This window comes from Heterodontus francisci, chromosome 6, assembly GCF_036365525.1.
Source record: "Heterodontus francisci isolate sHetFra1 chromosome 6, sHetFra1.hap1, whole genome shotgun sequence".
Classification (NCBI taxonomy): Eukaryota; Metazoa; Chordata; class Chondrichthyes; order Heterodontiformes; family Heterodontidae; genus Heterodontus; species Heterodontus francisci.
Genome location: NC_090376.1, coordinates 59,873,479 through 59,900,590, shown reverse-complemented (window position 1 = coordinate 59,900,590; position 27,112 = coordinate 59,873,479). Strand labels below are relative to the sequence as shown.

General features: G+C 41.6%; 1 protein-coding gene across 3 annotated transcripts in view; it reads right to left on the bottom strand.

The window, feature by feature from the left end:
- The window catches only part of pdgfd (platelet derived growth factor d), a 215,649-nt gene extending 188,966 nt beyond the window's left edge, over positions 1–26,683 (bottom strand). For all 3 annotated transcript variants that reach the window (XM_068033754.1, XM_068033756.1, XM_068033755.1), the window contains exon 1: positions 26,062–26,683. In XM_068033754.1, coding sequence (XP_067889855.1) covers positions 26,062–26,173 — 112 coding nt within the window. In that variant the 5' untranslated portion in view covers positions 26,174–26,683. The remainder of the gene's footprint in view (positions 1–26,061) is intronic.
- Positions 26,684–27,112: the final 429 nt, after the last annotated feature.

The window sequence follows — 27,112 nt, the reverse complement described above, 5'->3', positions numbered from 1 at the left end:
TTGCAACACATGCAAAGCCACACACACAACTCTTTCTTCATCTGGAATATAAACTGGAGGTGTTGTATGTATATTTATAAGTTGTACTGACTTGTAGCCCATTAGCCAAAAAATGGTTGCACTAAAGCACAGTAATATGCATTTTCTTCCTGGAAAGCTGATTTTTAAAAGCACAGCCATATTGTTATTGGCTGTGATGGTGAAATTTCTTCCTGCGATATTTCACTTTATTGATAACATTTTGGTTATCTTTAAAGATGTTGGGGAAGAAACTCATTCGTAGCGCCGCTTCTAGCTTCATTGACATCAATGAAGAACACCATGTGGGCCATGCAGATAGCAGTCCGTGGTGCTGCCTGCCCCGGTGAATTGATGTAAGTCTGCATAGTTCCGTTAGCTGCGGCGCTACGCAAACAAATTTCTCCCTCGTTAATCTTATATACAAAATGCAGCAACTGAAAGCAATAACTAAACAGGAATAAAAACAGAAGATGCTAGAAACACTCAGCAGATCAAGCAGCATCTGTGAAGAGAAAAACACAGTCAACATTTCAAGTCGCTGACCTGCCATCAAGATGTTAGTGATGAACAGCTTTTAAGCAAATGCAGAGGCAGGGAAAAGGGGGATGGAGGTGTAAAGAAAAAGAACACAGAGGAAGGTCTGTGATAGGATGGAGGGCAGAAGTGATTACATGACAAATTAGGGTGATAATGCGACAAGTAAAGAAACAAAAGATGGTCCAGAGGAGGTGTAAATGTTTACAGCAGAATAGGGGGAGGGAAGCATGGAATGGAATGGAATGGCTGACCTGGGAATGTGGTGGAAGAACAGCAGGTCGACACCAGGAGCACAAGTCTGTAAACAGGTTGAGCTTTGAGACATAGGACTATTCATTGAAAGAGCTACAGTCTGCAAAACATGATGCTGCACATTATTAAAAGGAAAAGAAAGAATTTGCACCTATATAATGCCATTCACAACATCAGGATGTTTCAAAGTACTTCACAGCACCACAGAATCTCAGAATTCTGACAGTACAGAAGGAGGCCATTTGGCCCATGCTGTCTGTGCCAGCTCTCTAAAGGAGCGATTTATCTAGTGACACTTCCCTACCTTCTCCCCGTATCCCTGCACATTCTTACTTTCCAGATAACAATCCAATTCCCTCTTGAATACTTCGATTAAACCTACGTCCAACACACTCTCAGGTCGTGCATTCCAGATCCTAACCACTCGCTGAATGAAGAAGTTTATCCTCATGTCTCCATTGCTTCTTTTGCCAATTACCTTAAATCTGTGCCCTCTTGTTCTCGATCCTTCCACCAATGGGAACAGTGTTTCACTATCTGCTCTGTCCAGACCCCTCATGATTTCGAATACCTCTATCAAATCTCCTCTCAACCTTCTCTTCTACAAGGAAAACAGTCCCAACTTCTCCAATCTATCCGCAGAACTGAAGTTCCTCATCCCTGGAACAATTCTCATGAATCTTTTCTGCACTCTCTCTAATGCCTTCACATCTTTCCTCAAGTGCGGCACCCAGAACTGGGCACAATACTCCAGTTGAGGCCAAACCGTATTCTATACAAGTTTAAAATTGTCATGCAGGCCCCCACCTGCCAAGAATGAGGCACATATATTTCACCACATGGATATAAAATTTTAAAATTGTTACTGGGACGAAAAGAAGGCCTATTACAAGGGGTTGCCAAGCCCCTGGCTGGAAAGACACTTTTTTCATACTAGCAGTGTTGGAACAAAGGAACCAGTCCCTGCCCCAATACACAGAAGAGACCTGGTCAAACCAATCAGTCACGTGACAACCTGCTGGCCAACTAGGGGAGTTTTAAATTGGAGAAACAGTGTTTTGAAGACAGAAAGCTCTTTGCTCCTGGACTGAGAACATCTCTCTCTTGTCTGCTTCCATCTCTTTCTCACGGAACTGAAAACCACTGAAGACATATGAACACCATGAGAGAAAAGTCTCCTACAGTGAACAAGTTTTAAGAAGAATACTGGGCCCCAATGGAAGGCACGATCTACCGACAAGCAAGGACTACAGCGAGCTCAAAGCGTAGTAAAAAAAAAACCCTCTTCAGAGATTGCCCCAGACCTCTCTATTTTTCTTCTGCTCTTTTCTGTCTCTATTTGCATGTGCGTATCGCGTATGCATGCCAGTGTGGGGCGCGGCGTGTATCCGTAGGCATTAACCGAATTAGAGTTTAAGTTTTAATAAATTTAATTTTTTTTCTTTAAACCTAAGAAAGTCTGTTTGTTCTCATTTCTTTGCCTTATAATTGGAAAGCGGTGAACAAGGATTCACCAAGGGGAAGCTCAAAACACAGTGGCTGGAATTTTACACTGGGCAGATGGGAGCCGGACTCTGACGTAAAAGTCGGTGCCGATCCTGCTCCCGACCAGCCTGGAGATCCGTCCTGTATTTTACCGATCCCCAAGCTTTAACTGGCCCGAGGCAGGATTTCCACCCACTTGAGGGAGGAGGTTCCGCCTAAGTGAGCTACCAGCCAGTCAGAAGGGGGGCATCCTGGTTCCTGGGGTTGGGGTGGGAGGTGGGGGCGGCCCTCAATCGGGCACCCTGTGCCCAATTGCCAGGCTCCCCTGGGGTGCGGAAAGGCCAGCAGCTGTGGCTGGGCGGCCTTTCGCATCCCTGGCACACCCGCTTGCCACAGGTAAAATACCCGTGGAAGCGGGCGAGGGCCCTTAAGTGGCCGTTAAGTGGCCACTTAAGGGCCTTGATTGGCATCGGGCAGGCGGGCGGTCTCTCACCACCACCCGCCCCCCCGCCGGACCAATGTAAAGTTGGTCGGAGGCGGAATTGGGGCGGTGACGCCTCCTGAAGCCTGCCGCTCAATTTTACGCCATCCCCACGCCACCATTCGACCCGCTGGGGCGGCGTAAAATTCCGGCCAGTGTGTTTAAAACAAAACCCTGTTACAATAAGACCAGGCGAAGGCTGAGAAAGACCCCTAGACACCTTTCTCACCGTCGTAACATCATTTCCTTGCTTTTGTACTCTATGCCCTTATTAATAAAGCCTAGGATACTGTATGCTTTATTAACCACACTCTCAACCTGCCCTGCTACCTTCAATGACTTATGCATCTATACCTGCAGGTCCCTCTGTTCCTGCACCCCCTTTAGAATTGTACCCTAGACGTTTTATTGTCTCTCCGTGTTCTTCCTACCAAAATGAATCATTTCACACTTCTTCGCATTAAATTTTATCTGCCACTTGTCCCCCCTTTCCACCGACCTGTCTCTGTCCTTTTGATGTTTGACACTATCCTCACAGTTCACAATGCTTCCAAGTTTTGTTTCATCTGCAAATTTTGAAATTGTGCCCTGTACACCAAGGTCTAGGTCATTAATATATATCAGGAAGAGCAAAAGTCTTAGGGTGGCACAGTGGCGCAGTGGTTAGCACTGCAGCCTCACAGCTCCAGTGATCCAGGTTCAATTCTGGGTATTGCCTGTGTGGAGTTTGCCTCTGACCATGTGGGTTTCTGCTGGGTGCTCCAGTTTCCTCCCACAGCCAAAGACTTGCAGGTTGATAGGTAAATTGGCCATTGTAAATTGCCCCTCATATAGGTAGGTGGTAGGGGAATTGAGGAAAGGTGGAGATGTGGTAGGAATATGGGATTAATGTAGGATTAGTATAAATGGGTGGTTGATGGTCAACACAGACCTGGTGGGCCGAACGGCCTGTTTCAGTGCTGTATCTCTAAATAAATAGGGGTCCTAACACTGACCTGGGGAACTCCACTACAAACCTTCCTCCAGCCTGAAAAACATCCATTAACCACTATTGTCTGTTTCCTGTTACTCAGCCAATTTTGTATCCATGTTGCGACTGTCCCTTTTATTCCATGAGCTATAACTTTGCTCTCAAGTCTGTTGTATGGTAATTTATCAGCTAATCAGTTTACAGCTAATTAAGTTCCTTTGAATGTAGTCACTGTTGTAATGTAGGAAATGCTGAACTAATTTGCACATAACACGATCTCACAATGAAATAAACAACCAGCTAACCTGCTATTTAGAGGCATTGGTTGAGGAATAAATGTTGGTGAAGACACCCTGGGCCTGCCCTGCTCTTCTTTGAATAATGCCTTCGGATCTTTTACATCCACCTGAGAGGGAAGATGGGGCTTTGATTTAACATCTCATCAGGAAGGCAGCACTCCCATAGTACTGTCCTGAAGTTTACTCTGCTTCAGATAGAAAACTAATTGTACTTTTCTTTCATTCATTCATGGGATGGGGGAGTCAGTGACCATCCCCATACACCTGAATGGCTTCCTGGGCCATTTTAGAGGGCAGTAAGAGTTTATTGTTTTGCTGTCAATCTGGAGTCATGTATAGGCCAGGCCAGGTAAGAATGGCAGCTTTTATTCCCTAAAGGGCATTAGTGAACCAGATTTTTTACGAAAATCTGGTAGTTTCATGGCCACCTGTAATGATACTAGCTTTTTATTCCAGATTTATTTAATTAACTGAATTAAATTCTCCAGCTGCTGTGGAATTTGAACTCATCAGAGGAATTTTCCCAGGAAAGGGGAAGTGGGTCTGCGTGCACGCAGGGAGTTAAATCCCATGAAACTGACGTCAGGTCAGGATCCTGACATCATCCCACCCTCTTCTGAAAGTGTTATGCCAATCACCCTTCCTGCCCTCCTGGGCTCCTGGATCCTTTTGGTGCACTGTCTTCAGGTTGGAGGAACTGCACTCTGGCTACTGATTTCCTCGGCCACTTACATCCATGCCTGCATGGTTGGAGAGGGTGTCCTCTTCCTTCTTTCCTTGGGAGAGCTTACCTTACCGTAGACCCTCAGATCCCACAGTAGGACCTCCCAGTAAGAATGAGAGACCCAGGGAGCAGCCTTGCCAGGTCTCCTCTCCATTCCCCTAGTTTCTGCAGCCTCTGAAATCCAAGTGTTGGCCAGCCCTTGTACCCAATGTTTTGGTCCTTTTAATTAGAAATCCTTCCTTTGACAGAATGGACATGTCATCCTGCCTGCCCTCCCTGATTATTCAGGGAACCCAGAGGCAGATGCTAAGGCCATGGCCCTGGGAAAGAGCCTCAGCAAAGCTCGCTGTTTCAACATTTGGGTTCCCAACCTGCAAATGGTCCTGCTGTTCCAGCAGGGACTAATTGCAAAAGATTTCGCCTTGTGTCTCTGGAGCATTAGTCCAGGCCTCTAGATTGCTAGTCCAGCAACATTATGCTACCATACCCCCTTGAACTTAAAGCCTGTAAAAATCTAGGACTGAATTTTACCCTGACGGCAGGGGTCCCAGCGATGGGCAAGAAGGGAGGGGATGACCCAACCTCGACCCTGTTTTGGACCCCCGACTGAATTCCACGGAGGGCAGCCAATAAACGGCCCACCGTCAGGGTCCCTGTCTCTTTAAGGATGGGGATCCCACCTCCAAGAGCTGCCGGCCAATCAAAAGGGCAGGAGCTAGGTAGCACTGGCGGCGCTACCGGGAGGCTCTGACGAAGAGAGGGAAAGTGGTTATTGAGGGTGGTGGTTATTGTTTGTGTAGGAGCCCTCAGTGGACCATAAATTGCCCACAGAGCAGGGCCCTGGTCCAGCCCACAGGGAGGCCACCTTGTTTTACTGGGTGACTTCTCTACTTGGGTGAGACATTAATTGGCCACTTAGGGACCTCAGCTGGTGTTTGGGCAGGAAGGCTGTCCTCGGCCTTCTCTGCCCTGGACTAAATTCCAAGGCATTAGGAAGGCGATGGGCACTCCACCACCCCCTTACCTGCACCCCCCACCTGCCCACGCAAATTTTATGCTCCCCCCAACACTCCACCTCCATTCCTGTCCATAGGGGCCCATAAAATTCGACCCCTACAATGAAGAGCTGTTTCCGTGGAAGTAAAAAGAAAATCCAGACAAAAATTAGAAAATACTGAAAATGCACAACAAGCCGAGAAGATCTGAAACAGAAAGATAGGTTAGGCTCTTAGCCCTATACATTCTGATAACGAGTCATTTCTGAAGCACCAACCAACTTTTCTCTTTCACTCATTGAACCAGCTGTCGTTATTTCCAGCATTCTTCATTTGGGTTCTGAGTGCAACTGAAATGCATTGTCTATTATTCAACATTGGATTTTACACAAGCCATTCCTGATCATAAGTGGTAAAATGCTTCATTTTGCGGTGTTATCATCTCCCACATTAACACGTGCCAAGGAACTAGATATATACAAAGTGAAAAGCTACTGAACTGTCAGCATTACGTACTTGGGTCATGGTAACTCTGCCATCTTCCTGGCACCATTACTTCACTGTAAGGGTAAACTACTCACAAGTAAATGTTTCAGCAAGCCGACTTTTATGAGCAAACCAGTAAATTTACATCAATCGCATCTGCCTGACACTTCTCATTTAAAATGTCAACAATCTTAAAAATGTCGAGTGTATCTAGTAGAATTTACAATAAGTTTAACTTTGATTCTAAAAAAATTAAGGATGGAGATGAGATTTGTTTTTTTTAATAAATTACCTGTACAAATCAACATTAATTTACATAAAAGCTGCATGATTAGCATAGTGACAGTGTACTATTGAGTGCCATAAAGACCAAAACTGATGCCATACACAGTCCTTGGCCTTTGATGTTTTAGCTAATCTCAACTAGGACAGCAGTGGGACTTCCCACTCTTAATCACTTGATCCCTGCTGACAATTAGGCACATATGGATGTTGGGCTCAGCTACAGGATTAATGATTAAATAGCCCATCAAGTCTCACTATTGAGACCATGCGAAATGGTCATTTTGGTGGGGCATGGGATGGCTGTCTGTGCCTATAGAACTGTACGCCAGCATGATTAATCACCTTCCAGAGAAGGTGGAGGGCAAAAGGAAGTGAGTTGGACCAGGGCACAAAGGTGTAACAAGATTGTGACCTCTACAATTTTGTCTCATGTTGTACCTGAACAGAAGCTATAGATTTTGTTAGCTCTATGTTAATGAACACAGCCACAAAAATACTTGGGGCCAGATTTTATTCCAGCGACAGGGGTCCCAGCAACAAGCTGGAAGGCGGTGGGGGGAAGACTCTCCTCAGCCCTCCATCGGATCCCCGTTGCTATCTCGTGGCTGGCAAGTAATTAACTGCCTGCCATCAGGGATGCTGTCCCTTTAAGGCATGAGCTCATGCCTCCAAGAGCTGCAAGGCAACTGGAAGGCAGGCAGCTTTGCAGTACCAGCCGTGTCACTGGGAGCAGTGGCCTGGCAGCACTGGAGGAGGCCCTGCAATGCCGAAGAAGGAGAAGACTCCAGGAAAGTGAGTGGGGCCAGTGTCGCCGGTGCCAGTCAGGCGGGGGAAGCTGGGAGGGGTCTTCCGTGGGGGTGGCGATTGCCGCTGGGGGTGCACCCCAGAGGCCTTGGATTGCACCCAAAGGAGGGACCCCACCACACTAGGAGGCCACCAGGCTTTACCTGGTGCATCTCCCTGTGGCAGCGGGCCCCTCCACTTTCAATAAAATTGAGGTGGAGCTGGGACGAGGCGCTTAAGTGGAAGCTGCTGGCCTTCCAATTGGCCATTAATTGGACACTTAAGGGCCTCAATTGGCCTGAGGAGGGAAGGTTGTCCTCGGCCTTTCTAACCTGGACAAAAAGGCAGGGGGCCCAGGCAACGTCGGGAACGCCGCCTCTCGCCATTTTGTTCTCCCCTCAGCCTGCTTGCCTGTCTGCAAGGGCAGAAAAATTCTGCTTTTCGAGTCCTTTGTGAATAAATGCTGCAGAAAATTGTGGGCATCTAAAAATCTTAAGTTCATTGATTGCAAATCAGTGAAAAGCTTGTTTACATAAAGTAAAAATTAAAGCAATGGGATACATGTACTTCGAACAAGTTTCTATATGAGTTCAGGCAGTTGACAAGAATTATTAAAAATATGTTGTAAAACTGTTCTTATATCACTGACTATACTGATTCCAGGCACTCTTACTCAGCTCATCCATTTCCAGTGTTGCAAGAAAATGTTCCCTGTTTGTTATAACTGTCTTGGCAGAAACTCCTGTGATGTTTCCAATTTTGTCTGAAAAAGGTAGACTGAGATCAATCCAAAAGGGATTGGCTTGTTGAACCAAGTGACCCTTTCCTGTTTCTAAAATTTCCTCTCTTCCTATACAAACTTCACTGGAGAAAACAACCAGCAAATTGTACAGATTACATCATTTAAAAAAAATTACTTCTGTTTTGAAAGTATAGAAAAAGTTTGAGTGGTCAGAAAAATCTACCTCCTGTCCAAATGAAAAATGCTTGGAGAATCTCAATCATGTTCCTATTGGGCACAATCCACAAAATTGCCCCTAATTGGCACTAAGTTGTTAATGAATTGACGATCCCACTCAGAGGGTTTATGGATTGCTGATACGGAAAGTGAAAAGCATTAGCACTGACAGAAGCATGTGACTAATATCTACTACCTGGAAAAGAGTTGAGAGGCTTTAGGCTAGGTTTCCGATTGGTGTTATTTTAACACATAGTAGAGCATAAAAATTGGAAGACTGGTGCACACCTTAGCGATCAGCTAAGAGCAACATTGTCAAAATCTTAGTAATCGGCCACTGCTACAAAATTTGGCTCCGTAGCATCTCTCAGTGCTGTGAGTGCTATTTTGCCTCCAGAATGGTGTCTGTGGCATGTACACACATTTCCAGTGCTGGCTGTGCCAGATATCATTTTGGTGAGGATGTTTACGAAGGCGCAGGCAGCATTTATCTGAAGTAAGCAGAGTAGGAATATTGTGATGACCATCAGTGCAAAATGCTGATCTGAAGCCATTTTGGGGCTCAACACACCAGCTAATGCTGTCTCTTAAACACTGTCCATTCATTTTGTTTTAATATATTGGAATGGATGATAATCACAGAGTAACTCACGAACATTCACTGCGAGCATGCAGATTTGATGACATTATATAAATAGTGCAATGTTATGAGGCTCGTTGGTAGATTGGACGGTGGGGGGAGAGTCCGCCTTGTCCCTCCGTCGGACCCCTGGTGCAATTTCACGGGTGGGCAGGAAATTAACTGCCCACCAGAAAAGACACTGTCGGGAGCGGTGGCCACTGCCAGTACTGCAGGAGGCCCTGCAGGGTAGAAGATGGATGAAGACCTCGGGTGAGGTAAGTGAGGTTGGGACTGCCAGGGCCATTCAGGCAGTGACAGGGTGAAGGAGGTGTTAGTAAGTGTAGGTGGGTTCTTCCCGGGGAAGTATGGTGGCCATCACCGCCGGGACCCTGAATTGCCCCCAAAGGAGGGACCCACCTCGACCCCGCTCGGAAGCCACCAGATTTTAACTGGCGGCATCTCCCCATGGCAGCGGGCCTCTCCGCCTTCAACAAAATTGATGTGGCAGGAAGAGGCCCTAAAGTGGCCAGTAATTGGCTACTTAAGGGCCTCAATTGGTCTTGGCCTTCTCCACCCCAGACTAGATTCAAAGACATCGGGAAGGCGACAAGCACTCCAGCCCCTGCCGTCCCATGGAATTTTATGGGCCCCCTGCACCTCCATTCCCATCCCGAGGGTCCCATAAAATTCAGTCCTTAGTTTCAGATCTTTTCGGCACCTCTGATCTTTTAACCGAACCAGTCATCTACCTCTTCAAGCTAAAAGCCTCAGGACCACCGAATTCAGCCAGCCGAATCATCAAACCCCACAGACTATATATCCTTTTTTTCTGTGGGCTCTAACTCAACTAATCTACCTTTCCCCACTCTGTATCCTATTTGTGTGTGTGTAAACCTCCAGAGTGTGTGTGTGAGTGAAAGTTAGCACATTGTTTATTATTTTTATTAGTTTGGTTTAGGTACAATAAAGTTAACCTCTTTCTTTGTTAACTCAAGAAAACCTGTCCGATTGGTTCTTGTTATGATCATAGCAAGTAATTAATCAAACACTGACTGAATTGGCCAGTACATCCACTTTAAGAAAGAATTAAACCTGTTGTGGTCAAACAAGTAGAGGGAAAAGAGGGAAGCCCTTCGACCCCTCTTCACTTGACCGTAACACTGGGCGCACCATCGCGTTCCTCATGGTATCCCTGGGAAGAAGCGGTAACATGAGTGGAAAGGTGGAAAATCCGTCGGGACCATGGAACTATAGAAACATAGAAAAGTTACAGCACAGAAATAGGCCATTCAGCCCATCGTGTCTGTGCCTGTGCCAGCTGAAAAAACTAGCCACCTATTCTAGCATCTGGTCCATAGCCTTGCAGGTTACAGAACTTCAGGTGTAGGTCCAGGTACCTATTAAATGAGTTGAGGGTTTCTGCCTCCACCACTGATCCGGACAGTAAATTCCAGACACCCACCACACTCTGGGTGAAAAAGTTTTTCCTCATGTCACCTCTAATCCTTCTACCAATTACCTTAAATCTGTGCCCCCTGGTAATTGACCTCTCCCCTAGGGGAAACAGGTCCTTCCTGTCTACTCTATCTAGGCCCCTCATAATTTTGTACACCTCAATTAAGTCACCCCTCAGCCTCCTCTGTTCTAGGGAAAGCAACCCTCGCCTATCCAATCTTTCCTCATAGCTGCAACTTTCTTGAAATTCTTGTAAATCTCCTCTGTACTCTCTCCAGAGCAATTATGTCCTTCCTGTAATGTGGTGACCAGAACTGTACGCAATATTCCAGCTGTGGCCTAACCAGCGTTTTATACAGTTCCAGCATTACATCCCTGCTTTTGAATTCTATACCTAGGCCAATAAAGGAAATCATTCCATATTCCTTCTTCACCACTTTATCTACCTGTCTTGCCACCTTCAGGGACCTGTGGACAAGCACTCCAAGGTCTCTCACTTCCTCTACCCTTCTCAATATCCTTCTGTTTATTGTGTATTCCCTAGCTTTGTATGCCCACCCCAGATGCATTACCTCACACTTCTCCGGACTGAATTTCATTTGCCACTTTTCTGGCCACTCAACCAAACCATTGATATAATTCTGGAGTCTACTGCTATCCTCTTCACTATCAACTACATGGCCTGAACCCCACCCCAACACCGCCATCATTTGTACGTAGTGAACGGCACAACTCACCATAAAATATCTGATTACATAACAACTTTCCTCCTGATTGTGGCATGGACACTTCCCATACCTCACTGAACTGCATTGCCATTAGTTGAAGTTGCAGGGTATAAGAGCAAATGCTTGCCTATCTGCAATCTTAATCTTGACAACCACCAAACATTTAATATGTCAGCATGTGGTCTTGTACCAGCCTCCAGGGTCATGCCTTCCAACAAACAAAGAGTGCCCACCAAGAGCTCAATCCATATTCAAAGTGTTGCATGACAGGTCTGAGCATATAAATTAACTTTGCAGTCAATTCATTAGTTGCTGTCACAGCACAGATCTGATAATTTGATCAATTGATTGAGAACTTCCCAAGTTGTGAAACTGAAAGCATGATGCCTCGGTGAACTATAAGTCACAGCTTTTAAGTTTTACATTGATATTATAAATATGCTAATACATTTATAAATTAATATTTCACTTCCAAAGTTATTTATTGAATGTGCATATTTACAACATAAGAAAAAAATATAGATTTATTAATTGAAAAATACCTAGACCTATAAAAATCCAAAATGCATTAATTTTAAAACTTTCAATCCCAGCATAACATTTGGGATTCATTAATTGAGAAGTGATTAAACAATTCATTTCATTAAAGCCAACTTCTGAACAAGTGTTTTTTGGAAATTAAATTATTCATGTCAGTACACATCAGGCAGCAGATCCATATGCTTGTAAGGGAACTTAGTGTTCAAGAATTTACAGCAGAACATTGATTGTTTTGGTGCCTGTGAAGACATAAGTCAAAGTAATGTGACTGTGATCTCATTTTCCTATTACTGGAGAGAGTTTGGAATATCAATGTGCCTGTGGGCCAAATGTTAGAATGCAATTAACACTGTAAGTATCAGATCTGCCACCTCTAATCATCTTTACCACCATGAGGGTTTGCGCACTGCTGCACCTCTGACAACACAATGGCCAATTAATTGATTTGTTGAGGGTCTGCGTTGTATACACAATGTACGTAGTGACCAGGTGTTCTCCAGACCTCACAAAGTTATACTGGCTGTACAAATTGATACAATCCTAACAATGTGGCATATGACATTTTATTGCATTGGACTTGAACTAATTGACGCACAGTACTTTCTGAACAGATGTAAATTTTATTGTAACCCGGATGTCCAATGGTATGGCATGTACTAATACTCTTAATTCTTCAACTGTAAAAATCTTAACCCTAAAGGTTAGATTTTTATTGCATACAGTCCATTTACTGCCAAACTTTGCCTTGGTTTTATCTTGCACTGGTGCTCAGTAACACTTCTTTCAAAATATGGATAGCTAAATAGGAAACAGAGAATGGATTGCAAGCTGACTACAAACAGAAAATAGAAACTAGAGGTTAAGAGTAATTACTCATGCTGGCAAAAGGTGGGAAGTGGTGCTTCACAGGGATCAGTGCTAATCTGGACTCAGGAATTGGAAGTATAATTTCAAAATTTGCAGATGACAGCAAATAGGGAGGTATATTTAATACAACAGAAGAATGTGACAAAATACAGGAAGACAAGATTATGACAGGCTTAAATAAGTTAGACAAAGAAAAACTGTTCCCATTAACTGATAGTTCAAGAACTAGAACACACAGATTGCAGGTTTTGGGCAAGAGATGCAGGCGGAATGTGAGGAAGAAGCTTTTTATGCAGCGGGTGATAATGACCTTAAACTTGCTGCCCACGAGGGTTGTGGAAATTGGATGGGCACTTTAAGGAAATAAACTTGCAGGGCTACGCGAATTGAGCAGGAGAATGGGCCTGACTGGAATGCTCCATGGAGAGCCTGCAAGGACTCAATGGGCTAAATGACCTCCTTCTGTGCCATAAATGACTCCATGACTTTATGACATTAATACACTTGCAGAATGGACGTGTAATTGGCAAGTGAATTTCAGTATAAATAGTGTGAGTGTGAGGTGGGGCATTTTGGTAGGAATAATAAGGAGGCCACATACTGTTTGGATAATAAGAGTCTGAATGGTGTACAGGAGCAATGGGAGCTAGCAGTACAGATACACGAACCACTGAAAGTAGTGATACAAATTAATAAGGCCATGTAAAAAAGCAAACCCAGCACTGGGGTTCATTTCAAGAGGATATAATTGAAAAGCAGAGATGTTATGCTAAACTTGTATCGAACCTTGATTGGACAACTGCTTGGAGTACTGTGCATAGTACTCATAATTCATAATAACAATAAAAAAACTTGAGAGGATATACTCATCAGGAAAGGCTGAACAGGCTGGGGCTCTTTTCTGTAGAAAAAAGGATGAGAGATGACCTGATAGACATCTTTAAGATAATGAAAGGGTTTGGTAGAGTAGATTTAGATAAAATGTTTTCACTTGGCAGCAAATCCAAAACTAGAGATCATAAACATAATCCAAACATATCCAAAAGGGAATTCTTTACCCAGAGAGTGATTAGGATGTGGAACAGATTAAGGTAAATAGCATAGAGAGGAAGCTGGATAAGCACATGAGAGAGAAAGGAATAGGAGGTTATCCTGATAGAGTTAGATAAGACGGGTGGGTAGCGGCATAAACCAGTTGGGCTGAATGGCCTGTTTCTGTGCTGTAGACTCGATGTAACTCGGTGTAGTACTAGTGTTCAAACCTCCTTCTCAAAAAAAATAATCTTCAACCTCTCTGTCCTTGCAAATATCAGTCTATCTCCAATTTCCTTTTCCTCACCAAAATCCTCGAACGTGATGCTGCCTCCCAAATCCATGTTTCTCTTTCCTGAAACGCCTGTTTCAATTTTGCCCTTGCCATCGCATTAAAATGGCCTTAATCAAAGTCAGAAATAACATTATATATGACTATGACCATCATATATGTTTGTGCACTGTCACTCCTTGTCCTTCTTGACCTCTTAACAGCCTTAAACACAGTTGACCACACCATCTTCCTCTAACATCTCTCCTCTGCTGTGCAGTTTGCTGGGACTACCTTCCTCTGGTTCCACTCTTGCCTATGCAATCATAGCCAGAGCATCTCTAGCTATGCTTCTCTTCCTGTCCTAGCACTATTACCTCCAAAGACCCTCAGGGATCAATTCTTGGACCCCCTCTTCCTCAACTTCCTGTTGCCCTTTAACAACATTATCCCCAGACATGGGGTCAGGTTCCACATGTATGTTAACAACACGTAGCTCTGTCTCACCAACATTTCTATTGATTCTTCCATTGCTTCTGTGTTGTCGAGTTGCTTGTTTAACATCCAGTCATGGATGAGTCGTGATTTCTTCCAGTTAAACACTGGTAAGGCTGAAATTATTGACTGCAATCCCCATCACAAACTCCGTATATTTACGGGGAATGCACACACCATATTTCACTCCCTCTCCGCTGCTCAGGTTGAACCAAAAAGTTTGCAACCTACGCGTTGGTCCCAAGCAGAAATTCTAACCCCATATCCTTTTCATCACAAACAACACCAACTCCCACCTTCTTAACATCATCTGTCTCTGCCTCTATCTTAGCCTATCTGCTGCTGAAACCCTTATCCATGCCTTTATCACCTATAACCTCAACTATTCCAATGCTCTCCTGGCTGGCCTTCTATCCTTCACCTTCCACAAGCTTCAGTTTGTGGTGTCAGCTGTGGATCGATGGTCGCACTCTCACCTCAGAGTTAGAAGATTATGGCTTCATGTCCCTCTCCAGGGGCTTGAACATATAATCTAGGCTGAAACACCAATATACTTCACTAAAGGAGTGCTGTACACATGGATATGTTATTTTTAAGATGAGTTACTAAACCGAGTCACTATTTGGTCTCTCAGCTGGATATAAAATTTGATATAATAGATACCATATAAATGTAGGTTATTATTGTTCTTTGCAAATGTGTCAGAATAAAGCATCTAAAGACATTGTAGCAGAATTACCACCTCAGATCACATTTACATTTGCTAATATTTTTAATGTGCTAATAATGGAAAATGGACCAGCAGCTATTTACAAAGTTGACAATGCAGCATTCAAGACAGTGGTCTCAAGGGGATAGTTTCACACAGTTTTGGTTTCATACTTGCTGCAGTGTAACTCAGTGTGAAGAGAACTTTTTAAATTTAAACTTTAAAGTTTCAAATGTTCCCCAATGTTCCAGGTGTTGCCTCTACATTTTTCAGTCATCTGTTCACTTAAATTTTCACTGACACTCAGATGCCATTTAGTCATAGAGTCTACATGTGTTTAATTACCTATGTACAGTAATCTGCGATTCCTTAATTTTACAGCATTGTGAAACCAGCTCAGTACTGCTGGCTCATCCTGCACTGAAGCAAGTATCAAACTCAAACTGATAGCTACAGTATAACAGCAGTATAATACATCAGTTGCTGTAGTACTTCGGTCTACAGAAAACTACTGAAGAAAAGCTGGAGAGATCTGTATGTCTTGCTAAGACAGTTCATCAACAATTGGATGCATCTGATTTTCTCTTCAACACGAAAACATGTATTCAGCAATCTGTAATGCTCCACCCATTGTATGGTTATTTGATATACTTCAAACTGGGTGCTGTGGAACATGCTCACATAACTTGAGTATCTGAATTTGTTGAAGCACAATCTGCAGTTGGTTTGGCAGTCATTCCCAACACATGGCAACAATCTGTAACCTCAAGAAGACTTGGAGCTCTGCCAAAATAGGCACGTGTTTGGTGTCAATGCAACGTGGTAAGGCTAAGTGATATATTTTGCAACAGAGCATTATGTTTGTGTTTCTAATTTCCTGACTCATGGTGTTGTCATGATTTATTTTTCAATATGTTTTTGAACAACAGTTAGAACTAAAATGAAGGTGATACCAATTGTATTAATACAGCATGTGTTCTAGGTAATGCCAGTTCATACAGCTCCAGTGATGATGCAGACAAAGCAATTAGTTCTGGAGGGAATTAGCATTTGTGGAGAATACTTGCCAGCTATTGCCACTAGTTTGATCTTGATGCAATGCGCAATTAAGATGCATAGTTATTTAAACATTTAAAGTTCTCTACTCAGTTCTTGTGCTGTTTGACCCTGGCCTAATTTCTGGGGTCAATTAATTTAAATAAAAAGGGATGGACTCCTGAATAAGATCCACCAGGTGTTGGGATCGAACAGTGTGAATTCTTGTGCTGCTGTAGAATTTAAATTTTTGCAGTGACTTTAACACACAATCTGAACAGGAGAAGGAGTAAGAAAGTCAAAATGTCTATTAGGGAATAGTAGGACGTCATTGTGCAAACTTTGAACATATAATTTGGAGTATTTGTTTCAGGAGGTTCGAAGGAGGAGGGAGAGCTTAAAAGAAATCTTATGTTTGAACAACTAGTAGGAAATTTCAATTCAGTTTAAATATTCCTTTGGAAACTTTTGAGGTCAAAAATGTTTCCATCCTGTGCCAATGGACTTAGTGAGTCTTTCAGTTAAGATTCTTGCTTGGGCTTCTGTTAGGAAAGTTGAGATTCACAAGATCCTTTGAGTAGGAGAGAGAGGTGGAAAGAGAAGCAGAAGCTGTTCAAACATGCCAAAAGAATCAGGAAGGAACAGTTTAATAAACCCTTTATGACCAGCATAATTAGGATTGCAGTCATATTAGTTTATGCTTATAATGCACACATACATTTATCTATAGGAACAGCAGTAATTACACTTCAAAAGTAATTGATTGGTTGTGATGCACTGCAGGACCTTTTGAGGACACATGAAAGGCACCAAATTAATATAAGCCATTTATTTTTTTCATTCCTTTCTTTTTTTCCCTTTCTGTGTAATTCCATTAAACCGAGAGTAAAACAGAAATATAGGCATCAGGTTTGTGAATGGAGTCAAATACTAAGCCTGAATATTTCTTGTTTCCGCTGTTTATAGTTTCCACATCTTTTCCTATTCCTATAATCCAAGCAGATGAAAGAACCAAAATGCCCTTTAACTGCTTTTCCTCAAGTCATTGAAGCTGAAGCCTGTCATGATTATATGCTGAGTCAACTTATTTGTCTAATTTGAATCAATTTGGGCATCTTTGCCATAACAGCATTCAAGCATAACCAAAATGAGGAGGTAAAAACTTCAGAAAAGTTTGCTTAAAATAGTGAAGTGGAATTAAAATGGGTCAGATAAACAATTAATCCAAAAGTTAACCTGTTTTTCCCTTTTAGATGCGAAACAACCTGTTGTTCATTTCCAAAATTCAGCTTTCCTTTTACCTCAATTAAAATATCCCGTGGAATGCTAACCCACAGGCTTCTAAATTCCTGTACACTCTAGCACTGGGTCTGTGAGTCAGATTTTCCAGTTAGGCAGTTGTTCTGTAAAAGTAAATGGCTTTTGCTGCAGCATACTGGAATAAATGGGTGTAAAAGCAATATTTAGATTTTCTTAAACATGTCTTGAAATCACAGCAAGTATGAGTGTGTTGTCTATTTGGAAGCTATCATGAATTGTCACCGTTGTATCCTGTGTATCAGGGGCTGCATTTTTCTCTACTATTCCACTGCAAATTGGATGGAATAGTGACAGAAACAGTGGGGAAATTCAGCTGGGGAAGCCTATTGCTGCTTCAACCTTAAGTTATTTTCTTTTCCCCCACTAAACCACTGCCAGTCACTCCTTGCCTCAGTCATATGCAAATACTGCTGCAGATGCAGAAACCAGCCCATTTTCTTCTCTCGGCCCCTCTTGCTAGCGTTTCCTCTTCAGGGGAGCATTAGCCACATTGGAGCCAATAATAAGTAAACTGTTAACAGACAGCCTGAACCTAGAGTGTTTAGCTATTACTAGTTGATCCCCTGTGGAATTTCACATTGAGGAGGTAGATTTTCATCTTGCTCTCTGGGCATAAAACTTATGTTGCAGGTCACCTTCTCATTGTATAAATTGCCCAATGAAATCAATGGAAATGAAAATTGGATAATTTTTATAATGGGTGGTCAATTTTCAATGCCAGTTTTACACCCAGGGAGAAAGGTGAAAATCTACCGAGCAGAGTCAAGACCAAGTGTAAGGTGACGAACATGTGCTATGCCGAATGATGATTTTTTAACCCACTGGCTGGAAACCTGAATTTTTTTTAATGGGGAAAAGGAACAGATAAAAGGTGACTTTACTAGCAGCTAAAATGTCCACCACAATTTGCATCACTATATCCTACACTCCAATGCATCGAGGTGGCGATGAATTGTCGAGCCAATCCCCTTCAGAACAATGACTTGGTGAATTTTGAGTGAATTAACTGTCCTGCTCCCATTAAAAAGACATTAAAGCATCACTTGGGACATTAAACTGGTGGAGACGAACTGCTCAAACTTAGTCACTTGAACAATGGGACCCTGGTTGAGAGAAGGAAATTCCTAGACATGAACTAATTAAATTACAAGACGAAATACACACTGAGCTATCATGTTGAATCACTGGGTGATGGTCATGTGACAGGCCCACCATCTGTGTGTTTAATCTGGTGTTTTCTCTGTAGCAAGAGAGACAAGCAACTGGACACCAGCAAGAGAGGACCCAAGTGGGGTCCCTCCTCCTTCCATCTCTCTCCAGTCCACCTTGCAAGCTTCGAACCCTGCCTGCTGGCCATAACCACCTAGGCCTATCACTGCTGCAGACAGAGACCCTATGAAGGAAATCATCTGCCTCGCTGTTCTCCAGGAGAATTACCGAACAAGCTGGCCACATCTGCAAGCCAGAAGCCTCAGGACCACCGAGTTCAGCCAGAAGCCAGCTGAGTCACCAAACTCCACAAACTGTATGCCCCTTTTTATTGCTCTAGACTGTAATCTGACCAATCTATCCTTCCCCACTTTGCCTATTTGTGTGTGTGTGTGAACATCGAGTGTGTGCATGTGTGAAAGTTGGAGCGTAGTTTATTATTTCACTTAGATCTGTTTAATATAATAAAGCTAACTTTTTCTTTGTTAAACTCAAGAAAACCTGTCTGATTAGTTCTTTTTATGATCATAGCACGTAAATAGTTAAATACTCACTGAATTGGCAAGTACATCCACTTTTTAAAAATATATAACCCTGTTGCGGTCAAAAAAGGAGAGGGACAAGAGGGGGGCCCTTTGACCCATCCTCATCTGATTGTAATAGTAGGCTTCAGGTTGGAAAGTGAAGATGAATTGGACCAGGGCATGCTGACATAATTGAGTCCCATTTTAAAGTTGTCCACTATATCCCTCTTTTTATATACTTTCCTTTAATATTGTTTATAATTTAAAGCAAAACTTACAGCAAGCAGAGAAGTAGAATTTGTTGGAGCATAGGAGATTTTCACAGTGCTACCCAAGGATCAGGAACTGAAAATGATGCTCTATTCCGCCACCATTGGTGAAAGGATGTGAGCACAGTGACAAGTTTATATCGGCAATTCCCATTCTAAATATGGACTGAGGAATTTATATTGGAAAAAGGTGACAGAAAAATGTGATATAAACATGACAAAAGGAATTAAAAGTCTGTACATAGGAAATGCATTTAGACATAAGGATTTTGATATATTAGAGATAAAATGTTGACTGAACCTTGCAAAGTTAGTGAATGCAATATTTTATTGAAAAGATTTAAAAAGTCCTAATTCCAGCATTTAGTTAGTTCATAATATAATGTGAATAAAGTTATTCTATTTATTTTATTGATGTTTGAAAAAACTTTAAAATTACAAAATGCAATACATTATAAACTGTCCAAAACCAATTTCTTTGCCTAAATGACCTCTATTGCAATGACTTAACCACTTAGCCTGAGATAAATAGCTCTATCAATTGCAAAGAAAAGTAACATCTGCCACAATTGTTCAAACCTCCATCAGACCAGCATTACAAAGAACAACTAGGCAACTTATTAGCCACCATACAACTTAAACTTAGTTTCACTATCAGAGGGGGTTCTTTTTATCTCCAAAGACTGAATTGTTCATAGTCTAAACATCATTGATCTCACCAGCCTTGGACAGCAATATAGATTTTAACAGACAGTACAGTAGCACTATGTGCAATAATAACAGGCAAGAATTAACATAAACATTTTGCACAGTGCTGGAGTGATATCAGCTGCACTCTCTACTGCTTGCTTTGGGAGAGCATAAACTGCCAGATGTCCAGCAGAATCTTCCATCAACTACCTCCAAAGCATTGCAGGAAGTAATCACCAGCTGGCTTACTCAACTTCAAGTTGCTGTGAGCTATGTTGGCCCAACACTTTTCTAGTCCAAGTAGAGGAATCTCCACCCTGGTAAAAATCAACTGTTGAGCAAGTTAATAATTGTGTATCTCTGTTGTTAGGTCAAGGCAATCTCTGAACCTATGCCCCAATTAAAGCAACACACTCTCCAGCTAGCATTTACTCCAGATGGAAAGATAGACTCCCTAAGTGACATTTTAATCAGCATCTCCATTTAACATAGCAGTGCCTGCATCCTCCTCTGTGTGAGCAGTATATCATTGAACTGAACCATATGTGCACACATATACACACACATATATATATATATATATATATATATATATATAAATAAGATATATGAATGTGTATACATATAGTATATTACATATGACCAGTCATGGACATCCAAAAGCAAGAAGGAGTTGTTTATCACGAATAGACTTCCGTACATAGCTTTATATATATTTCTCATGGGGAAAATCTTTTATGGTTTATGATTTTATGTTAGATTATCTAAGGTATTGGCAATACATTGAAAGTGCTATGATACATTATTGAAACTTTGATAGAACATGTTATAATAATGTCAGAGGATTTGCAGTAAAGTCCTAACAGCTGACTGTGGTATTCTGGAGAGTGTTTATCTGGCTTGCAAATTAAATAATTGATTTATGTTGGAACATGGTCATCTTTATAAGGGTCAAGGGAATGCTCAGTGCTATATGACAACACAGGAATCAGCAATAAAGTAATTTATGAGGCATGTTATTAAATTTAACATTTGAGGCCTCAAGTTCAAAGTTTCTACTCCAATAGAATGAGATTGGATGTTTTCCATGCTCAATATGTTTACTTTATTCTGTAATGAATAGTTCTCATGCTCCTGTTAGTCACCAGCAGGAGCCGAGCAGAAAACACCCAGGTTGTGCTACAGACTGCCATGAGAGAGCTACATGCATGGACACTTGTGCATATTCACAGATCTCTGATCCCTGGAAATTACATGATTCTATTGAAATTGTGTGTGGAAAAGTCTATTCTCTTCCATAATAAAAAATACTCTGCTTAACAGGTTTGAGCAATTTTCAAATCTGGTTTGAAGCCACACTGGAAACTGTTTTGAAGAGATGATAGTGGCCCTTGAGAATCACTTTGTCTGGTCCAGTAGTACCACACAAATTGTATGCTGGATGATTCTGTAGCTAGGAACTCCACCCTTTAACCTGTACACTTAAAAGTGATGCTAGGCTCTGTGAAGAACTTCAGAGACCACCACTGGCTGTTTGAAGATTGGAAAAATAAGATCTTATGCATTACAATATTACTTAAAAAAACCAGTATCTACATAAATTCCTCTTGCATATTTCAAAAAACAACAGATTTCTTACTAAATTATCTGATCTAAAATGAACATACATAGCAAGAACATTCACTGATTTTCAGTTTTAATTATTTAGGGTTTCCAGAAGCAATATGATAGGACTTCAAATCAGTAGAAATACAGGATTTTAAGCCTTTTTTTTGCTTGCTCTGCGATGAAGAAATTCCCAGACACATTCCTGATTTATTGAAGACACAATTTCACATATGTAAGTCTATGCGTGATTGGTTGGGAGGTAAGAGAGAAGGGACAAAGGGAATGTACTCTGATAGATGGGAAGCAACAAGTGGTGTCCCCAGGGATTTGTACTGGGTGACCATTTTTTCATCATATATATTAATAACTTGGTTGAAGAAATAGAGAGTGGCATATTCAAGTCTGTATATGACATTGACTTAGGAGGGTTTGCAAGTAGATGGGAGCAGGAAGTTAAAAAGCAACATTAACAGATTAAGTGAATAGGCAAAATGTTGGTGGTTGGATTTCAATTAGGGAAAGTGTGAGGTTATCCATGTTGGATCCAAAAAAAAGTCAAATCAGAATATATTCTTAAGGCTGAAAGACTAGAAACTGTGGAGGAGCAAAGGGATTTGGGTGTCCAGGTACACAAATCACTAAATGCTAGTGCACAGATACAAATGTAATTTTTAAAAAAGGCTATTAGAATGTTGCTCTTTACCTCCAATGGGCTGGAAGACAAAGGAGAGGAAGTGATGCTTCACTGGACAGCCTTGGTCAGACCCCATCTGGAGTACTGCAATCTGATTTGGGTACCAGACCTCAGTAAGGATCCTGCTTCTGGATTCAGTTAGACTGTGGCTAATCTGTAACTGTGTCAACTCCATTTATCTGCCTTTGATCCATATTTGATACTCGTACCTAATAAAATTCTAACGATCTCTCTGTTGAAATTTTCAACTGATCCAGCATCCACAGCCTTTTGGGGGGAGAGAATTCCAAATTTTCACTACCCTTTGTGTGAAAAAAGCTTCACGATTTCACTGTTGAATAGCCTAGATCCAATTAAGATTCAGCAAAATGCTATCAAAACATAAAGGGTTACATTATAAGGACAAGTTGTATAAACTTATTTTACGCTTATTGCACAAACATGACTTATATTCCCTTTAGTTGAGAAGGTTACGGGGTGATCTAATTGAAGTGTTTAAGATAATGAAATGATTCAAAATAAATCCATAACAAGGGAGCACAATCTTAAAATTGTTTTGCAAAAATGCCAATAGGCATTTTTCTGAAAAACAAGCTTTTACAGAATTTTAGAATGATTCTTTTATAAATAATGTGTACATTGCATTGGATGAGCCCCAAAACTGCAAGACTCCAAGCCAGTGTAACCGACATTGGTTCCCTGACCAGAAACACCACAATTTAAAAATTCTCATTCTTGTTTTCAAATCTCTCCCAAATCTCGCCTTTCCCTATCTCTGCATCTTCCTCTACCCCCAGAACACTCCAAGATCTCTGCGCTACTCCAATTCTGGCCCCTTTCACATCCCCGATTTTCTTCTCTCCACTGGTGGCCATGCCTTCAGCTGCCTTGGCCCTAAGTTCGAGAATTCCCTCCTTAAAGTTCTCCACCTCATACTTCTCTCCCTCCTTTAAGACACTCCTTAAAACCCACTTCTTTGACCAAGCTTTTGATCCTAGTTTCTCCTGAAGAAGCTTGTTTGATAATGTTCCGGTGAAATGCCTTGGGGTGTTTAATTTTGTTAAAGGTGCTATATAAATGTAAGTTGTTGTTGTTGTTGTAGTGTGAAGCCAAATTTCACTCTGGCACAGGTTCAATCTTTCATGCGACTGAACTCCCAATCTCAACTGTGAGGCAGTGACCAGCAGAGGTAATGTAAAGGTGATAAGTAAAATGAAATGTGTGGTCTTCACTGAGATGCTCTCATAATTCTATGAGCAGCTGCCCAGCACACCAGATTGGTATAGGGTTTAGAAATAGAATTCCATTCCTGTCTTGACAAACTCGGGAGGTGTGTGGCTGAGGATGGAAACTAGTAAAGCAACATAATTAAGAGAAACAAAGTCAGTCTGTATATTTGCCTGGATCTTTTCCTTTTAAAACATTCAATTATATTTAATTATGTTTTATCACCATTTTTCTTAATTACTTTCTCCCAATACATTGAAAAAATGTGCAGCAACTAAGAATTATTGATATGGAGACCCAGAATTCAAAAGTTGTAACAACAGTGAAGCCATCAGCAACCTAATCCACTCTCGCTGAACTGCAAAATTACATTTGAAGCCAAAATAAATAAAGCATGATTTTTTTCTAGTAACTCCTAATTAATTAACTAAATTTTTTCTCAACTTAAATGAAGACAAACCACTTATTTAAATTAAAAATTAAGTTGATAGCAAGTGTTGAAATTTAAGCTATGCTGTTCAAATGAAAGGCACAACTCAATTTTAATTAATTCATAGATTAATAAAGAACGTTTTTTAATAAATAATAAATTAATTTAATTTAAATAAATTGGTGACTACATCTGTGAAATAACTCAAAATGGTAATTTTGAAATAAATATCCTTTGCAATTAATTTTAACATTTATGACTTGAAAAATCAAACCATTTTTCGCCTTAGAAGTAATTAACAAAGTAATATCTGATGGATGTGATAATGGCCCTAAGATCGTTAAGTACTGTAGCATCATGACAATGGGATCAGAAGTGGATATTTAACAAAGGAGCTCCTCATTGTAACTCTCAAAACATTACAATAAGACCGTGTGGACTACCATTCCCTTCCATTCTATATTTGAGCACTGCCAATTAAATGAATACAGCAGGAGTTCAGAATAAGGGGTTTAATCTTATGCCGATGAAATTTCTGCAGCTGAAAGCCCTTCCTTGCTTTGCAGCATAATTAATTTTCTTTTTCCTAATTTCCCTTTCCATCATCCTCCTTCAGCACATCCTGTAGTCAGTCGTGCTAGGAAAGGAATTTCCTGCACCACCAATTCATTTTTACGTAAACATTTCTTCTACAAAAAAACTGGAACTGCAAGCTGCTTTTTCATAATGCGCTTTAATAAAGACCGTACGGCGCACGTACCAACTCAGAGGCGGCAACAGGAGGCGAGTGGGATCTGCGCCGCGCCGACGTCACAATCGGTTCCCGTTACCTCTGACGTCACTGTTTGCTACGGCTGACGTCACAGCGCGTTCCATTTACCTCTGACGTCATGTAGCAGCCCCGCCCATGCCCCATGTCAGTGCAAACGGGGCAAATTGAACAGGAAGAGGGCGCGTCGCCTTTAAATGGCTCGCACCTTTAAGGCAGATCGGTGAAGCCCAAAGGCTCATTTAGTTCCCTGGTGATAAATGATCGGATTGTGGGCTTTCTGGAGCCACATCCTCTCACTGCACTTTATACAATGGCACTGATGAGGTCATGCTTTGCTCCTTCCAGTTCTGAATGCCGAGTTATGTCTCTTCCCGCAGGCTAACAGATCCGTATGTATCCCGCTGCCTTCAATAAAACTGACACATTCTTCCAGCTGCTGGAATGCAGCAGCCACATGCTCTGAAACCAGAGCCCTTGCACAATGGACACGCATCTGTCAGCATTAACACAACAGGCACAGCAGAAAACCGCCCTTAGCCAAAACAACCCCAGCAGCCGAAGCAGGCCGCTCGTCTAATTTGTTTCACCACTGAAACTTCATGACCCAAACCACAATAATTCATGGCGAGGGGAGAGAAAGCGATTTTAATAAGTCTGAAGAAGGTCGGTGTCTCCTTTGCGCAGACAGGCTCCAACTGTGACAAAACTATAATAACGTTTAAAATATGTAAATGCAATAAAGTCTGGCTTCACACCCGGTGGTCTCCGATCCTCTTTTAAAGCTGACTTTAAAAAGTACACAAACGGTAACATAAAATTTGCATTTATTTTACCAATTGTTTAGATTTCATTTTCATATCGCAGTTACTTATTCTCGCATATATCGGTTTGCGTGGTAAATATCGGTTAAAGACCTTTAAAGAGATACAAAGGTGCATTGAAAAAATGCTACCTTTGCTCTAAACTGTAATAAACGAACAAGACCCAAGTAAAAATGACAAAAATCATTAAATCACGAGGGCCTTATTAAAATATAAAATATTTAAAAAATATTGTTGGATCGTTTCATCGAGACAAACTAAATGGTCTGCCAAAATCTTGAAATACTGCTGTATATACTTCGGGGGAAAAGAGGGAAAAAAAAGTTTTGTAGATTTTTTTTTGTATTTTCTTCACTACATTCAGCCCAACAGGAGTCGCTAAACAGCACCAGCTTATTTTATTAACTGAAAACATTGACGCTCAAACAACTTTTAATACTTAGATTAAAAACAAAACTGTAACTTACCATCTCTCTGTATCGTAGAGGATCGCAAAGCTTTAATAGATCCACCTTGAGCTTTGGTGCCATGAAGGCGAAAGTCTGCAAACACTGTAACCAATATGAATAGCAATAACATTGGGATTTTTATTACCAGGCTCCACTGCTTAATTAATATCAAATCCAGTTAGGCGACGTGTACTCTTTAAATCTTCAAAGCGATCTCTAAAGTTTAACGTGTTTTTAACAAACTTTCATGCTTAATTAATGCGGCGGCAGAGAGCGATTCGTCGGTCTAAGACCTGCAGAAAATAAACCCCAAGACTCAAAAGATGTAACAGGTTGATTCTTCGAGTTCCCGATCAGGAATAAACAGAGTCCGAATTTCACCCAAAGACTGTGTCCTGTGGAGATCTCATCTTCAAAGAGTGCGACCGCATCATCAAAGCTTTCAAAACGCAATAAAAACAGAATTCCTGTAAGTTCTTCTGACAGCCCTAAAATATATGTGGTTTAAAAATGCAGAGGCAGTGATCGGTGCAGATCGCGCGTGTACTCCCACAGTCCTGGTGAGGAAATACGCCGGGTAAAGCATAAGGAAATAGCAGTGTAAACAAAGGGAAAAGCATTGCAATCTACAGCTGAAGCTTTCACGTGAAAAGGAAAAAGTCTACACGTAGCAGTTTCTGTTTGACGCTGGGAATGTCATCCATAGTGCACAGTCCTTATATGACTCAGACTTGGCAACGCGCTAGTGTTTTTTTCTTTACACTTTATAGGATAATGAAGCCAGCCTTAGGTTGCAGCTCTTATGTTGCACCAACAATCCGTGAAGTATTTAGTTACAGATCAGTTGCTGTGTAATACTCAGCGTTGCAAACCACCATATTAGTACGACATTTAAATCAGCCTATGTGGTCACCTATACTCAGCATCCTTACCCCTGTTAGTTTTCCCTTTCTCAGAATAAACACCTGAGACACCTGGCTGGATGAAACGGGAATTCTCTGCATCAACACCTCTGTTAACAATTCAACAACAGGGAAATAATATGAGCTAAAAACAAGAAATGCTGGAA